This window comes from Notamacropus eugenii, chromosome 2, assembly GCF_028372415.1.
Source record: "Notamacropus eugenii isolate mMacEug1 chromosome 2, mMacEug1.pri_v2, whole genome shotgun sequence".
Classification (NCBI taxonomy): Eukaryota; Metazoa; Chordata; class Mammalia; order Diprotodontia; family Macropodidae; genus Notamacropus; species Notamacropus eugenii.
In genome coordinates this window covers 300,107,807-300,126,008 of record NC_092873.1, presented here as the reverse complement: position 1 = coordinate 300,126,008, position 18,202 = coordinate 300,107,807, and the positions used below count along the sequence as shown (strand labels likewise).

Genomic DNA, 18,202 nt, shown 5'->3' with positions numbered 1-18,202 from the left:
AAAGATTAAATGACTTGCCCAGAGTTGCCCAAGTAATGATCAGAATAGTGGGGATTTGAACCCCAATCCAGCTCTGTCCACTGCAGTGTAGCCTAAAGGTAAAGGCCTAAAAAGGCCAAGGTCTCCCATTGCATCCTGGGCCATCGCCCTGATGAATATCTGGTCACTGGAACCAGACGTCTCAGAAGGAGAAAGTGAGGCTAGTGACCTTGCACAGCCCTCCCTCACTCAAATCAAAGTCAAGTGCAAGTCATGTCATCATTCTTCTCCATCATAAAGGTGAAGGTAGAGGCTGCTCCCGTCTCTTCCAGCTGTAAATCGAAGGTGCTAGGACCTTCCCAAGGTCACCCAGTGAGAGGGCCTAGGTCTTCTGATTCTAACCCAAATTTCTTCCCATCACACCGGACCTCCCTGTAGAGCCCAATGCTCTAGGCTCGGGCTCCCCGACCTCTTCTCCATCAGCACGCGCTCCTGCCCACGCTGGCGAGATCTCCAGCATCGACAGGGTTAAACCAGAGTCTCCGGCCCCGACCCGCGACTAGAAGGAATGGGGGGTGGGGGGGGGGAGCGGGAGGGAATCGTAGTAGATCCCTCCGCGGGGAAATCGTGCCGGAACTTTTTCGTGCGGGAAACCCCGGGGTACGGAAGGCGGCGGCTGCTGCTGCTGGGGAGGCGAGGAGGAGAAGGAGGAAGAGGAGGAGGAGAGCCGGGGAGGAGAGCCGGGGAGTAGGAGGGCGGGGCTTTCCCCAGGGGGAGGAGGGCCGAGGCGGAAGGACACACGAGGCTGAGAGAAGCAGAAACTTTCTGCCAAACTCCGGGAGGCGGCGGTGTCTGGAGCTGGAGCTGGTGCTGCGCGAATCCCGGGGCGCGGGGCGATCTGGGGCCCCCGCACTAAGGTCCTAGCGCCGCGGCTGAAGCTAGACAGTGGGGGGGCTCCCCAGCAGGGACCCCCCCGCCCCATGTGGATCCGCTTGGGTGGAGGAGGAGGAGTTGACCGAGAAGATGCCCGCCCTGAGTCCTGCCCCGCTCTGCCTGCTGCTAGTTCTCTGGCTGTGCCAGGGCGCGCCCACCCTAGGTGAGTATCTCCAGGTGGCCGAAGTGGGCTCTCTCCGCCCCCCGGTCACTCCGGGGTCCACCCTTTTCCTTTCCCTTCCCGGGCCACCCGCAGTTACTCTCCGCCTTCCGCGCCGGGGCACGGGGAAAGGTGGGGGGCTCTGGGCTTGCCGGACTCTCTGCAGCTTTCCCTGGGAGTGAAGCACTTTGATTAAGGAAAGCTCCGGACGTCTTCAGTTCCTTCTCCTCAGAGATGGGCGGGGGAGGGGAGCCGCACGCCCCCTCCTCTTCCCCGGCCCGAGCAGGGGTGGGAGGGGGCCGCTGGAGGCTCGGCCGCCGAGGACTGGGCGAGAGCCGAGCTGACCTCGGGCCCTGCCTAGCCTAACAAAGGGTTACAGTTCAGCAGGCTGCGAGCCGCACGCCCCTAGCGCTTCTGGCTCCTGGAATGCCAGACGCCCTCGTGGGGGGAGGTCGCCCTCGGACCGAGCCGATCTTACCTTCCCTGTCCGGGAATGTTAGATCAGAGCCCCAGCCTGGGCTCTGGGTGAAGGGGCAGGGTCCACCGAGCCCAGCCCAGTCGGACAGAAGTTTATTAAGCCCTGACTGTGTGCTGGGCAGCCCGCCTTGGATTTCTGACAGTCTCCCTTCTGCCTGGGTATCTCGGGAGTCTCGTGGGCATTGCCTGCATTGTGGCAGAAGAGGGAAAAAACTCATGTGGCTGCCTACTAAAGCAATTAAAATTTCGATGGCTGTCATTCCCTCAAAGACACAGATCCCCGCATTTATCTTTGGGAACCCGGCGGGGGCGGGGGCGGGCGCGGGCGGGGGTGCAACTTGTAAGAACTGCTATGTGACATTGACCGTCTACTTCAACTTGGAGGCAGTATTGGGCTTCTCTTCAGTGATCTCACCCGCCCCCTGTAGAGAGTGGGTTGAGTGGGAGGGGTAACACTTATTCTCAAAGTGCCTTAATTAGGATGTCTTCTAAGAGTTATAAAAACCTGTCTCTGAACGCATTTGAAGGTCATTTTGCTAAAGAAAAAAAAAGTGGGGGGGGGGGGGGGAAGGAATCTAAATAATGAAACTGTCTTTTCCAGGAAGAATTTTACTAAAACCACAAACGAGAACTGTTCTTACTTTTAAAGTAAAGGTATTCAGCTTTGAGGTGATTTTTGTCTATTCTCAATTTTGAATACCAGGAGATGTTAAAAAATGCACACTAGGTTTTTTTTTTGTTTTTTTGTTTTTTTTTTTAAGAGAGTAGAGGTATCCTTCCACCTGAAAACGTAGACGTAGGCATTTTCTGGTGCAAATGCACCTGCCCAAGGATATCAGAGGTGAACCAAAGATATGTGTAGAAAGAACCGTGATTATACTTTCTGATGTAGTAGCGTCAGTGAAAAGCATGGAGAAACATTTCAAGTTGTCTAAGCCCCTTTCTTCTCCTTAAAATGAAAGAAATGATGTAATGTGTGATTGGGGTGGGTGGAGGTGGCAAAATTAGTAAGATCAGATGGACGCTTGAGTCTAGGGAGTTGTAATCCTCACTCATTCTCTTAGTTTGTTTTGGCAAGTTAACTAATCTCTCTGACCCTCAGTTTCCTTGTTGTTTAAAAAAAAAAAGATGGGAAATAAATAAAACTTTCCAGACTCATTGGGGCAGAACTAATAGATGAGATTAAAAGACACAGTACAAAATTGTGCAAAATAAGAAGAAAATAGAATTCCTTTCTGTGAAGAGGGGACGTTTCTCGTTTAAGGATCCTCCAACACTGATTTGTGTCTCCCTAGCTGTGCAGGTGGCAGGTATTGGCATCCCTGTCTTACAAGTGGAGAATCTGAGCGTTAAACTAGTAAATAGAATCCTCAGTTTTCTATGCTGTATACTTGACTGCCCAAGGGAGGGTAAACCCTACTTTTTAGTGACTATCCTGAATTACACCAAATTAATAACTGTGAACTCTTTTCTGAAAATCTCCATCTTTTATCACTTGGGTTCTCCCAAGGTACCAATTAGAACACGCCTTCTGACCCTTTGAATCTCTTGTATTGGGCTTGTGGCCAGGATGTAATTTACACATCATTGAGTTCTCCAGCCGAGATCTGTCAGCCCTATTCTTCTGGTTCTGCGAACAGCCGTCTGTGACCACACCTATATCCCAGGATCTCCTTTCCCTGCAGTTGGTAGGTACTTTTCAGATCTTGCTACCAATTTGATAATTCACCTTGATCTGGTGAATTTCTATAGAATCCCCTCCTTGACTTTTGTCTTACAAATATCTTTTGAAAATGTCATACTCTTGTCAATTTATTTGAATACTATGACAAAAGGCACAATAAAACAAAAGAGCATAATTTTTTGCCTCTTTTTTTTTCCTTTGCACTGCTCTCCTTTCTCTTTTTTATGACATTCGAGGTAGGAAGGTAGGGTACAGGGAGACATTCTTGACTGACTTTTCTCAAGAAGTGGCATTAATTTTAACCCACTGTACTGCCCTCCCTAGGTTGATTGTTTCCAATTTATTCTGTATATTGCCTGTATATTGTCTCCTTCATTAGACTGATCTCTTTGAGTGCAGGGTCTGTCTTTTGCCTTTCTTTGTATCCCTAGTGCTTAGCACAGTGAATGGAAGCATTTAATAAATGTTTGTTGACTGACTGAGTGCTCGATTCAGGAGGTGACCTTTGTCCTCTCCCTGCTTTGTCTCTGTGCTCTCCAACTGCTGAAAGGGGTACTTTGTCACATGGATTGTGACCTTCCTTTGGGAGATACCTGGATGTATCTAGAAACTTTAGAGCTGCTTCTGATACTCTGTGAATATGATGTTCTTTGAAACTATATAATTTTCGTTGTTTTGTACATGGTCTCTTGGGACTTGATCCCATTCCCTAGACATGTCTCCTTCCCTCTTCAGAATATCTTAAGGATAGATATCTAGTCTCTCACACTTCAGAGTGCTATATGAAAGGCACTTCACTATTTCAAAGAACCCCATAACTTCATAAATATAGACACTCTTCTTACTGAAGCAGAATGAGCACCTTCATATCCTTAGTAGATGTTTTTCACAAGTTGCTGTGGCCATACTGTAAATCGTAGTTGATAGTGGCCAGTCTTGTGGTGAGGAGCATCTCCGAACTTCTCCAGAAAAGTCTTCATGTGACCATCTTTGGCAGTGTCCATCCTTGGAGACCTTTCTAGCCTAGTACAAGCACCCACACTTGAGGAAAGACATTGACAAACTTCAGTGAGTCCCAAATAGTGTGACCACAACAGTAAGAGAGCTTAAACCATGCCACAGGAGAATTGGAAGACACTGGGGATGTTTAGTTGGAAGAAGAGAACACTTTGCAGGGAGGGAGGGGAAACCCTTGCTAGTTGTCTGCAAGTCTTTGAGAGGCTGTCTTATAGAACAGTGATTACAATTTTTCTGCTTGGCCTCAGAGGGTAGAACTGGGAGCACTGCATGGAAGAGGCCTAGAAATAGATTATTACAAGGATAAACTTCCTAATAAGTTAGAGCTGTCCAAAAATAGAAGAGACTGCTTCAGGAACTGCTCATCCTTTGGAGGTAATTGAGCTGAGGCTGGGTGACCTTGAGCTGTTAGATGTTATAAAAGAGATTCTCATTTGAGATACGAATTGGACTAGATCTGGGCCTCTAAGTCCCTTTCCATCACTTGAGATTCTCTGTGATTCTGCTCCAGTGGTATATAAGCTGTCAGTAATTCAAAGTTACAGCTTCAGGTCATGATAGAATGACAGGGTAACAGACCTGAATGGTGAGTATGGAAAATGAATTCAAGGTGAAAATTTTTTAAAGTTTCAACAGATTTAGTTTAATTTCACTCTATTTTTAGTATGAAAATAACTAAAATTAATTCCATTAGAGAATTGTTTTTTGGGAAAAGGTTTGTGTTTCTATCCTTTATAAATAAAATGAATTACAATTAATTTTTGAAGGAATTTTATTTGGGGGTGGGGGAGAAAGAGAGAATTTTCACCTTGAGCTATTTTAAGCTATTGAAAAAGTACACCAGGCTGAGAAACACTTTATGAAAATCGAATTTACATCTTTTCCATGGAGAGATTTTTCTTGTGAAACCAAATGGAAAGGGGACGAAAAAGGAGAGACAGGCAGTCTATATTAGTTTTGACTGCCTGCTAGGTGCCAGGTGCTTTGCTAAGCACTAGAGATACAAAAAGAGGCAAAAGACTGTCCTTACCCTCAGGGAGCTTACAATCAAATGGCAGAGTATGTAGAATTTCTTGCTTTAGTTGTTTCGATTGTCTTAAACCATTTCCCCAGCAAGATGATAGCAGGTCTTGGGCCACACATGGCACCTGGTACAATGGGAGGCAGAGAGTAGGTGCTCAGAAGGTATTTGCCCAGTAGAAGAGCTATATTTATTTAAGTGAACATCATTAGCCTCCTGTGGGCACAGTGGCCTCTTGGCACCTTTGGCTTCCACCCCTCCCCTCCCGTGGGATGTCCTGCAGGTGAGGCTGATGTTGACTCAGGTTTGCCTGGAAGCTGCTTTCACCTGTAGAACGATGAGAACAGCTGAAAGCTGACCCCACCTCTGGGAGGACTCATACCCCACCCTTCTCTTGAATAAAGAGCAGCTCAGGTTTTTGTTTTTCCCTTTGTCTTGGCATCTTTCTTTCAGAGAATCTGTTCTCCTCACCTCTTGCTTCTGATCCCTCTGTGGGGTGCTGGGGGTGCAAGACTTTAAAACCCAGAGATCCAGGGGGCTAGCTTGGGCATTGAAGTTTGAGGGGGCCTGAACCAGATGACCTCTTGAGGTCCCTCCCAGGCTTGGGTCCTGGATTCTTCTCCCTCCTCTTCCCCCACTCTCATATTGTCATATTTGGGAAAGCTCGTACCCTTGGAGGGTTGTATCTTTTGGTTGCTGCTTAAAGGTTCACTTTTTCAGGTTGATAGCACTTTTTTCTATGAAACATGCCTATTTACTGTCTCAGAAAAAAGATGGAGACAGCAGGTCTGGTATCACACAATATAGAATTTTTTTTTTAAGGAAATCCAAACATTCAGTCTTGTGTCCTATTATTGTCAAATTCAGACTAATACATACTCCATGCACAGTGCTTAAGGAATTCCCATCATCTCCTCACAGGAAAATTGTGCTGACCTAGTACAATCCTTTACTATGTATCTATTTCATATTTATACACACATGTACATGTTTCTGGTGATAGAACATGAGCTTTTGTGGACAGGGGATGATTTTGTTTTGGTTACTGGGATTTCTATCCCCAATGCCTTGGAAATGGCAGACTCTTAATAAATGTTTGCTGAATTTATTCAGACTGTGGTAGCATCAGGACCCATGAAGCCCTGAAGTCCTTTTGATGTCGAATGTTATATTCTACTCTTGGCCCCAATGAACCACACTTGCCTTTGAAGATGTCATGTGTTGTTAAAACCTATGACCACTTCCCTGTCTTGTAGCATCCATCTCCCCTTCCCTCCCTCACTCCAAGGTGAAGGAGAAGAAGGGACAGATCCCTAAAGAAGGAAAGTACCCTGGTGGAGAGGGGTGGGGGCTGCTTTTGAACTGAGCACTATGATCATTTGGATCTTTGGAAAGGGGCTGAGGGCTTTCCTTGGCAAAGTCTCTTGACGTTTGTGCCTTGGAGGGAGAAGAAGAAGTGTTCTTGGGAGTATGTTCCCAGGTTCTAGATTTAATGAGTCATTTGATCAATATGCCCCATTGGGCATAGGGAGTTTGCAATGTAGTCTCTTCCTTACCTTTCCTTTTTCCTACCCAAGGAAGTAAAAGTTAGGGAAGAAGTAGATAGACTAGAGGATGGAATAGCAGAGCTAGAAGAGACCTCAGAGATCAGTTGGTCTCATCCTTTCATTTTGCTGATAGGCAGACTGAGGGCTTGAGAGGAAACTAAGTGACTTGTCCTAGTTTATGAAGCTAGTTCATGGCAGAACTGGGATCAAAACCAGGTTCCTGACTCCTCATTCCATGTCCTCTTCACTGGGCCACACTGTGCTACACAGAAGTCATTACGGAAGCACTGGATGGTAAGGAGGAGAACAAAGGAATGACCACAGTGATTTATTTACAGAAGCATGAGTCGGGTTTTTATAGCATCTTTCCTTTGATGAGATTTCTTTCCTTCTGTTGCCTTTGAGATTTAAAAAGCTTAACTACCAGGACAGTAAGGTTTTTATGACCCGCTAGGGTAGGAGAGAAGCTTGAGTTTCATGTTGTCATCCTTAGTCGATGTGTTTCACTCATCGCTTTACGGGACTAGGCAAGGAAGACATTGTCCCTACCCTCAAGGAGCTTATTAGGTCATCCTGGAGGAGGCAGGACTCATGAGCACACAGCTAAGTCTACAATAGTCATCTGAGATTTAGCCATACATTTGGAAAGCTGTTTCCTGCTGCTTGGCTGACTCAGAAACACAGGCCTTCTAGGGAGCATGGCCCAGTGCTGTGACCCTGCGGGAAGGTATGTCACCAGACTGTTAGGATCCCAGGTCCCAGGCACAGTGACAGCCACCACACTAGTCCTCTTGAGTTGTGAATGCTTTGAGCTTTCTTTTTTCTCCTTGCTGGAATTCAGATCTCTTTGTAAAGATATTTTCTGGAGGTCAAGGGTCTAAATATACCCAGTGATTTTAAAAGATGAAGACTCTTTAGTCTGATGGGGGTATGGATGTAAGATATTTGGTTTGACTTAACTAAGAAGTTCTCCCTTAGAAAATTCATTTCCCTATGTCAGTGGCTGAAGGATCCTTTTATCCTTTTTGTGGTTTAGAAAGGATTGAGGGAGCATCATGGACTTAGCCTGAGTTTCTGCCCCAGTTGGCATGGGGATTCCACCCCATCAGTTAATCATAACTGCCAGCATCTTCCCTCACCCTTTTGTGCTTGTCCTGGCAAAAACCTCGTTTTACCAGCTCCCCAAAAGTTCAGACTCTAAATGGATGGGATTGAGTAAACCTTTTTTTTTTTTTTTTGATGGGGGCTTGGAGGTGGGAGGATGGGGCATTTTTGGTTCCCTTTGCTCCTGCTAAAACATCAGGCTGATTCCTTTGTTCCTTCTATGAAAACTGCCCTTCATCCCCTGGCTAGGTAACAAGGGGCCAGCGTTTCCCTGGGCTGTCACACTGTGCCCTTCTTTGGAGGCCTGCCTAGGGCGGTTACTGGTCTCCAAGTTAGTTCTCATGCAGGATGTTGGCAGCACAGCCCAAAGTCTCCGATCCATGCATACATTATGCACACATCATGCCAGGACTGCCCCATTGCAGCACAAACACAGGCTGGGCCTATTGGAGTTGCAGAACCTGTTCCGTTGGCTAAGAGGACCTTGCCCACCTTCTTTTAGTGTATTTATTTATATGAAGTGGGCATGCATACGTATGGGTGTTTTGCTGGGGAAAGATGACACCTAGAAGGGGATTTTTGTTATGTTCCAAGGGTTGTCTAGGTAAAGGCAGACAGTCTTCTAAAAACAAAATTACTCTTTCCAGTGCTTGAAGCTGTTTTTACACCTTGTTTAGCCTGCTGTCTCATGTGGTGGCAGCTGTGTGTCTTCTTTTCACTTGCTTCTTGTGATCTTTTCTGGCTCATCTCTCTTTTGCAAGAGAAATGCTGGAAGTCATGAAAAGACCACGCAGAGAGGAAGCAGCCCATCTTGCCTGGTGGACTCAGTGGGGGGAAGCTGCTACATTGGAGAGTTCTTGTCTTTGTACTTCATGCGGTGATAATTAAAGACAGCCCACTCTCAAATAAACCCTGATGAACCTATTACTGGCAATAGACACAAAATAAAGGAATGCTCAGGGCAGTAAGTGAACTGTTACTCCTGTGAGTAACAAATTATGTATCAGAATTCTCCATAGAAACATTCATGATGATTTAGTATCTGGCCGCTCCCATCTGCCCAGAGAGGTGCCTTGTCTTCCTGGCATTCATCACTGTATTATTAGATCATTGGATTTTAAAGGAATACATTCCATTTAAGCCTTTACTTATATTTTCTGTCTGTAATAGATGTAGCTGGATGCATTTTATTATATGAATTTTACTTTAAAAGAGAAAGGAAGATCATCACCGCTAGTGTAGTGTTGTATAGTTAACATTGGAGGGTGGTTAGAGAAAGTCTTTTCAATCACACCAGTTTGTTTTGTAACCAGAAGCATCATGTGTGATGTTAACATATAGGATAGCACCTGTGGGAGACGAATTTTGAAAAAGCTTATTCTCTATATTACCCTCCCTCTTGTATGCTGTGTTCAAGTGACATTGACTTTCTTATTGCTCCTCAAACAAAGCATCCAGGTGACATCTTTGTGTTTTTGTATAGGTTGGTCCTTATACCTAGAATGCATGCCTTCAGCTCTGCATGCCCTTCGAATCCTTATTAAAACCCAGCTCCAAGACTGCCTCCAATACGAGGCCTTTCCTGACTGGTCCAGCTGTTTGTGTGTCCCCCCAGTACTGCCTTGTACATTTATAGTGTGTGTGTGTGTGTGTGTGTGTGTGTGTGTGTGTGCATACTCGTATGTACATGTCACCCCTTATAGCACAGTTCCAATTTTGTTTTTGTGCCCCCTACATCTAGCATGGTACCTGGTATACTTTTTCAGTCATTTCAGGTATGTTTGACTTTTTAGGACCCCATTTGGAGTTTTCTTGGCAAAGATACTGGAGTGGTTCACTATTTCCTTCTCCACTTCATTTTACAGATGAAAAAACTGAGGCTAACAGGGTTAAGTGACTTCCCCAGGGTCACACAGCTAGTAAAGATCTTAAGCCAGTTTTGGATTCAGAAGAGTCTTCCTGACTCTGGGCCCAGGACTGTATGCACCGTGCCACCTATCTGCTATTTTTTTGGTTTAAGGATTGAATGGACAGAGGGCCAGTCTTGAAATCAGAAAGACCTGGGTTCAAGTCTGACCCCCTTAACACATGATATCCGTGGAGCCATGGACAAATCTCTTAACCTGTCAGTGTCCCAGGTGACTTTCTATGCTTTATAAATAATAGAAGTTACAGATTTGCAGAATGGGGGGAGTTTTCACACCAAGAGTACTCCACTCTGATGAAATTACGGGTCTGAGCATTTAGAAAAATAGAGAATAACTTCATGAGGCATTTTAGCCCCAGAACAAGTTCCTTGTGGTATTTTTAGAATTACAGAATATTTTTAGAATAACTATACAATTATTTTTCCTCTGAATTTTAATCCTAGATTGAACACATGATAATGAGCATGTTCCTGGGTTGTGTGTCCTTCCTCTATTTTATCATTTATGCCCTGGGAATACAAAGCAATTTTAATAATATCTTGATGAATCACAACTAGGACGGAAAACATGCATGTTGGGAAAAGAAATAATGACAAATCGTTGTGTAGAATAGTCCCCAGATAAAGAATGGTTTGATCTTTGCCACAATCCTTTCCCTCTACATTTGCACTCTCATCCTCCCTCATCCTCTGCCCCTTCTGTGGCTATTCAAGATTTGGTAATGTGAGTACAATCACAGTTGCTCATGCATACAATTTTTTGTGAAAATATTACATTTGAAGCTACATGGTAACCTGCCCAAGGGCAGAAACTAAGGCTCAATGTTGACTCTTTTATTTTGACCTCAGCTGCTGGTCAGTTCCATCAGCCATCCAACACACCTGTCCTGTCCTCCTGGCCGGTAGACTGACTTGTCCTCCACCAAACCAAGAAGTCCTTTAAGACAACTGGCCAAATCAACTTGCCCTTTGAGTGCCTTATTAAAGACGTTTCTTCTTCCTTTTCAGTGACCTCCCTTCTCTGGCCCCCTCCTCCCATTCCCTGTACATAGCGATCCCTTGATAAATGTTGTTGAGTGATGTTGCAATGCCAAAGAGTGGTTTCAAAGATGCGTGTTTTAGAAAATTGTGGCATTGCTTCTGGACCCAAGGGACCAGTGGAATGACCGTGTGTTCAGGCACTGTGGGATTTAAGTATCTGGTTCTGAGAAATTTCAGGCAGAATGAATGCCCTCTCAAGGACTGCTGGAATTCTTGGGGCTGGGAGCATGCCAACTATATTACCATATTTAAAGTGAGCCTGAAAGGGGAGAAAAATAACATTTCTAAGCACCTGAAAGAGAAAGGCCTCTGAGAAGGACAGACTGTGACCTTGTAGTTATTGTAGCCAGGATTCTGGAGAGAGACTGATTTTAATTCCAATAACCTTTGTGTCTGTGGATATATCCCAAGCAAAAGGAAAATTAAAGATGTGGGAATAAAATTTGGTTGGAAAACCATTTTCATGCTAAAGGTTTTCTAGTATCACGAGAAGGAAGATAACTGTTCCACGCAGAATAAACATCAAGAGGCTTGACCAGTAGGTGAACTTTCAGATTACAGACTTTTTTTTGTTGTGTCTAATGTGTTGGGGTCTATTTGTTAAATGCCAAGACCTGAATGTAAGATTTTATTCCTTATTTTATGTATTTATTCAGTAATTTACTTTTGTTGGTTATTTATAATAAAATTTTTTTAAATAACCTAGGTTACTTTTTTTTTAAAAAAAAAAGCTCAGTTAAGATTTATTGAACTTTATTCTTATTTTTTTTATTATTTTCTTCTTACTTCTTAGTATGATATTGAATTTCTTAATTTATGGAGGCACAGTCCCTACTTTTGTGGACCTCATACCATGCCTTTTCTGGTACAACCACCAATTATTCTGAACATAATCAGCATTTTTGCTGCATTTTTCTTATTTATAAAATAGGTGCAGTATCCAAGGATGTTTAAAATGTCAAATAAGTTAAACTAATAATGTTAGTTATATCACCTCTATATGTTCTGTAAAACTGGCTTACATTGTGACTTGTATATATCTTATTTCCACAAGTCTGTGACCTAAGATTAGGTCTTATATGTTTGTGCATTCTGTAGCAGTTCATACAGGATTGAGCACATGGTTTGTAGGATACTTGTCCTCTCTCATTCTCTCTGGTTTCAGAAAATGAGGTGGTCATCTCCTTTTCTAAGGCTAGCCAGCAAGTGCCTGGAACATAGTAGGTGCTTAATAAATGTTTATTGAATTGAATTATCTTTAGTTGATTTTCCATCACCTCCTGTTTTATCCACAAGACTTCCTTTGCTCTTTTGGGTTATTCTGCCCATCTTCAGTGTCTTCCTATTTCCTCCTTCCCTCTGCCTACAAACATGCTTAGGACTCTTCACTCTGGGAGTGGAGGGGGACACCCATTTCCTTGAGCAGATCATCCCCTCAAATTATATTCTGCATCCCCTGTGCCTTTTACTGCTAAACTTTTAGAAAGAGGGCTGCATATAGTTCTGTTTCACTACTTCCTCTCCAGCCTTTTGGAGTTTTCCTTCTAAACCCTACCACCTACCCAACTGGAAACTGCAGTGGAAGTCCAGGTTCCTCATTTTACAGACAAGGAGGTTGAAGCCCAGACAGATTTAGATTACTTGCCTAGGGTCACATAAAATAGGTTGCCAAACTGGGATGTGAATCCAGGACCTTTGGGCTCCAGAGCCGCCATATTTTTCTACTGTACCAAAATGCCTCCAGTTCAGGTCCCTTCTGTTAAATTCACTTACCTATCTGCAGTCATTTGTATTGTCTCTTTGGTTCTATTTGTTTCAGTTGGCCTTAAAATTAGGCCCCATGTGTTTCTCTGAGTTCTTAATCATTTCTTAACTGTACAGTAGTATTCCATTATCTTCATACATCTCAGTTTGGGTGGTTTTTTCCCAATCAGTGGACATCCCCTTTGTTTCCATTTCTTTGCTACCATAGATAATGTTGCTGTGATACCTTCTTGCCCTTCTGCTCCTGCTCCCATCCAGCATGACTAGTAGCTCCGCGCCTGGGGCTCTCTCCATCTAACCTGCCCTTGTCCATTGCCACACTATCCTCAGGTACACCCTTGCTCTTGGAAAGGGCTCATCTAATTTCCCAGTGACACAGCTCACCATCCCGGTGGCCACCACTCCCTTGTAAGTGCATCTTCTTCATTGGAAGGCTGTCGGGTTTGTCTCTTTTGCATCTGTGACCCCCACACTTAGTACTCTACTCTATCTGGCACTTTGTATGTATTTGCTAAATGCTTTTTCATTCCTTCTTCTTTAAGTGTCTTATTCACCCTGGGGTGGGAGATTGTCATTAACTGCCTCCTTTCTAATCCACTCTGAAACTCTGGGTGGGGTGCTGCATGTAGCCCTCTGCAAGGATTGTCATTGGCGTTAGTGCTCAAATGGATCTGGAATCTCTCAGTGGGTGTGGCCTCCTACACAATCCATCCTTTCCTTCTCATTCTAGGCCATGTCTTCTTTTCTCTTTTCCTTTTTTTTATTCTGAACTTAAATACCAAATCAAACAAACATTTCCATATGTGTGTATATCTATCTATCTATATCTATCTTTATATATATATAATATACACACACAGATATATCCATATCTACATGTACACATATATACATGTGTATGTACATATGTATAGGTATAACTATATATGTTTGTATGTTTATGTATATGTATATACAAATATATACATATACACATAAATATATGCATGTACAAATATATACATTTATACATATACATACACATATATACCTATATACACCTATACACATATACTTGCACATATATACACATAATACACACATATAAATACACATATTCAATACATATATATACACATGCACATGTACATACATATACACATACATATACATACAGGAGAAGGTTGTACAAGAAACTACAAACCTCTGTTAGTTAGAACTTTCTTTTTAAAAAAAGTATATGCTATTGTGCTATAAGAAATGATGAAGAAGAAGACTTCAGAGAGGCCTGGAAGGACCTATATGAACTGATGGTGAGTGAAAGGAGCAGAACCAGGAGAACTTTGTACACACCAACAACTGCAGTGTGCGAGGAATTTTTCTTGTAGACTTAGCCTTTCACAGCAATGCAAGGACCTAAAAAATTCCCAATAGACTTGTGAGGCAAAGTCTCTTCCACACAGAGAGAAAGAACTATGGAATTGGATCGCAGAATGAAGCAGACCATTTTCTCTTGTGTTATGTTTTGTTTTGTTTTCGTGGTTTCTCCTATTCGTTTTAATTCTTCCATGCAACATGACTAAAGTGAAAATGTATTTAATAAGAATGTATGTGTAGAACCTATATTAAATTGCACACCATCTCAGGAAGGGAGAGGGGAAGTAGGGGAGAAAGTGGAGGAGTAAGAGGGAAGAATCTAAGATATATGGAAATGATTGTAGAAAACAAATAAATTAATTTTAAAAAGTATATGATAAACTTAACATATAACTTCTAGAGCTCTCCTGCTTTATTTGTGTGATTCCTTCTTCCATGTCCTTCCATAATTCATCCATAGATTTTTGTTCTGTCTGGTGCCTCCAGCCTCTGTCCCTTGTTCTTTTAATGTTTACTGGACACCAGATCAGCACTCAGTCTGTCTTCTGTTATTCTTCCCTCTCACTACTTTCCAGCTGGACAGGTCCCTGAAGATAGCTTTTACCCTACTTCTTAAGCACAGGCTGTCATTGGTACAACCAGCTTTTACCCATCATGCACCTTTAGGTTGCTTCCAATTTTGATTCTTCTGAAATCGTGGAATTCACATGATCTACAGCCATACATAGGATCACCAGAAGAATGTGTGCGTCAAAAAGATGAGCTTTTGTGGTAGTTTAATATTATTGAAAGTGCTGGACAGTTCTCTACATAGAGTGCAGCCCAAGTTTCTTTTCCCTTCTGGGTTCTGTTTTCAAGATGTAGGGGCTAACTTAATATACCATCTGTCCAGCTGCATGTTGTAAGCTGGCTAGTATGTGTGTATCTGCTCTCAGTTTCTTCTTGGCTCTCTTGTTGGGTTAAGCTCCTCTCCCAATATATAGGTTCCTCCTCCTTTTTCCTGGGTTCTTTTCTCCATCACTCTTTTCACCTCTTTTGACCATCTCATCCAATTTCATGCCTTTCATTTTCATGTTCTGTGAAAATAACTTACAGCTCAATGTATTCCATTCCCATCTCTTATCTGAACTCCAGATCCTCATCCTTATTTCCATCTTCTAGCTGGAGATCTCTGCCTTGGTGTTCCCATGCACCACAAACTCAGAGCTAAGGAATAGACTTATGATGGTTCCTTTGGTATAAGATACTGCCAGGTGAGGAAACTTTCTCTACTAACACACATTGCCAGCTTCTACTTTTAGAGAGCTACCCATGTCTGTATGTGTCAGAGGAAACGACTTCAGTTCAGGTCTTCTTGGCTTCAGAGTTGATTCTGTAGATGGTACTCATCACCACCTCTGAAAATGAACCCATCTTCCCCTTCAAAACCCACCTTCCTCCCAACTTTCCTGTTTCTCTTGGTGGCATCACTAGGGCTTAAAATCTTAGTCATTTTTGCTATTCTTTCTCCTTCACACTCTGTATCCAGATCACCACTAAGCCCATCTGATCCCAGGGTTTTTCTTCTTCTCCTCCATCTGTCCCCTTCCTACTGCTATCACACAGGTTTGGTATACTGGAGAAAACTCTGGGCATGGAGTCAGGAGAAACCTGGCTTCAACTCTAAGCTCTGGCCATGAGGATTTGAGTGACATTACCTTTCTGAGCCACAGCTACCTCATCTATAACATAAGGGTGCTTCTTGTGTTAGCTACCTACCTACTTACTGTACAGAGTTGTTTGTAAGGAAGAAAATGAAGTGATGTATTTTTGGTTATTTATTGTTATAGCCTCCTAATTAGCTTTCCTGCCTTAACTGTCAAAGTAATATTCCTAATGCCCCAGCTTAGTCTGACCATGTCAATCCTTTGCACAAAATCCCTCAGTGACTCCCTGTGGTCTATATCAGGGCTTCTTAAACTTTTTCCACTCACGACCCCTTCAGTGCTTCTTAAACTGTGGGTTCAGACCCACAGTTTAAGAAGTGCTGGTCAGAGGACAGCAAACTATATATAGCCCAAGGGCCATATTGGCCAGCCCCTATTTTTGTAGACCCTGCGAGTTTTTAAAACATTTTTAACTATAGTAATAGTTTATTGTAAATACAAAAAACAATCTTTAGCTTGCACCCTATATAAAAACAGTCAGCAGAATTGGACCTCTGATTTCTATGATAAAATACAGCTTCCTTAGCCTGGCATTTAAAGCCTTCTATAATGACTCCAGTTTATTTTCCTAGTCTCTTTTTGTTGGGTTGCCCTTCTAGTAGTCTGTCTCTCAGCCAGATTGTACTATTGACTGTTTCCCAATTTTGTGCTATATTCCACTGTCTCTTGAAATTCTTGCTAGCTATTCTCTCCTTGTATCTGCCTGTCCAAATCCTTTTCTTCTCTTAAGGTTCAGCTTAGATGCCTTCTATTCCCTGAAGCCTTCTTCCCCTGTTGATTGAAAGGGGTCTTTTCTTCCTTGTATTCATTAGACACTCTCTCCTTTGTCTGTCATGTCTCCAGTGTATCATACTCATGTACATGTTGTATCTTATCTATTTGATTGTAAGTTCCTTGAGGGAAGGGACTTTATTGCTTTCCATCTACACATCCATAGTGTATTGGATAATACCTTGCATATAGTCAAATGCTTAATAAAAAAAGGTTTTTGTACTGTTAATTAAGATGCAATTGTGACCTGTGAAAACCCCAGGTATTCCCCATCTTGAGTCTACAACCTTTCTCTTTCTGAGGTCTACAGCTTGCTAACACCATGATACCTCATTTCTTCTGGGACAGATAGTGAGGTAAAGCTGGATATGGTATCAAGGTACCTAAACTTGGAGCCAGGAGACCTGCGTTTGAATCCTGATTCCACCACTTAATAACACTGGCCAGCTTGTGATGCAGTAGTAGATAGAGCATTGGACCAAGACTCAGGAAAACCTGAGTTCACATCCAGCCTCAGATACCTCGGACAAGTCACTTAATTTCTGTCTCAGTTTCTTCATCTGTAAAGTGGGGATAATAATAACACCTAGTTCCCAGGCTTGTTTTGAGGATAAAATGGGGTAATATTTTTAAAGTACTTTGCAGACCTTAAAATTGTATATAAATGCTAGCTTTTGTTATCATTAAGTCAGTCCCTGAGCTTGTTTCCTCATTTGTAAAAAGAGGACAGCAATACTTGTCCTACCTGCCTCACAAGGTGGTTTTGAAGATCAAAAGAGACGATGAGTATGTGATGGTTGTAGACTTTAAATACATCTTATAAATGTAAGCTGTGATTAATAATTCCAGTTCACAAACATTTGCTAAGCATCTACTGTGTGAGATTCAAAGTCTCTGCCCTTACTGAGTTGACAGACTAGTGAAAGGGAAGAGCCTGGGAGAGCCAAGTGTGCTAATTCATTCTGGCCTTCCATTTTCCCGTGGATGGCCCTAGCCTTCTTTTCCATTGCTTAGTTTCCATGACAAAGGCAAACCAATCCAGGTTTGAGAAGTAATGATATCTGAACAAAGAATGAATGAAGCTGACCTCTCTTTTGACTAGAATGGATCTTGGGGTCCTTGTCTTCTTCTTTCTCTTTCTTGGTTGTCTCTGCTAGTGGGAGGCTTTCGCAGTTTTGCCCCAGTTGACAAATGTGGAGTCACATGTGGCTCACCTTGGTTCATGTGGGTGATATTAGTACATCATAGCAGAATGAACCCTTTTTGGGTTCATTCACAGTGGTATGTTTGAAGTCTGGTTTATATGGATGGGCTCTTGCCACAGAAAGAAAAGCTTCAATGCTAGTAGAAGGGAGTTTGGAATATTTTAATTCCTCCAAGGATTCTCAGAAATAACCTGTATAGCATGCACAGGGTAGTAGAAAGAAAGAGCTGGAGCATCAGGAGAGCCTTGGGTTTGAACCCTTCCTTCAACACTTTCTGAGCATTGTGACTATGGATGAGCAAACCATTTAACTTAATCTCCCTGGGCCCATCTTCTCATCTCTAAAGCAGGGAGAATAATGCCTAACAGTCAGAGGGCTGCACTTAAGGATCTAGAGGATTACATGTAGCCTCAAGGCTGCAGGTTCCTCATCCCTGACCTATACTGGTTGTTGTCCTTCATCTTCAAAGAGGACCAAAATGACATCACTATGATAAAGTGAAATTTCACT

General features: G+C 43.0%; 1 protein-coding gene across 1 annotated transcript in view; it reads left to right on the top strand.

Annotated features, from left to right (window-relative positions):
* Positions 1-749: 749 nt before the first annotated feature.
* NOTCH2 (notch receptor 2) overlaps positions 750-18,202 on the top strand; it is a 179,877-nt gene continuing 162,424 nt past the window's right edge. Inside the window, exon 1 of the mRNA XM_072644543.1 lies at positions 750-1,075. Within this exon, the coding sequence (XP_072500644.1) occupies positions 1,003-1,075 (73 nt within the window). The 5' untranslated portion in view covers positions 750-1,002. The remainder of the gene's footprint in view (positions 1,076-18,202) is intronic.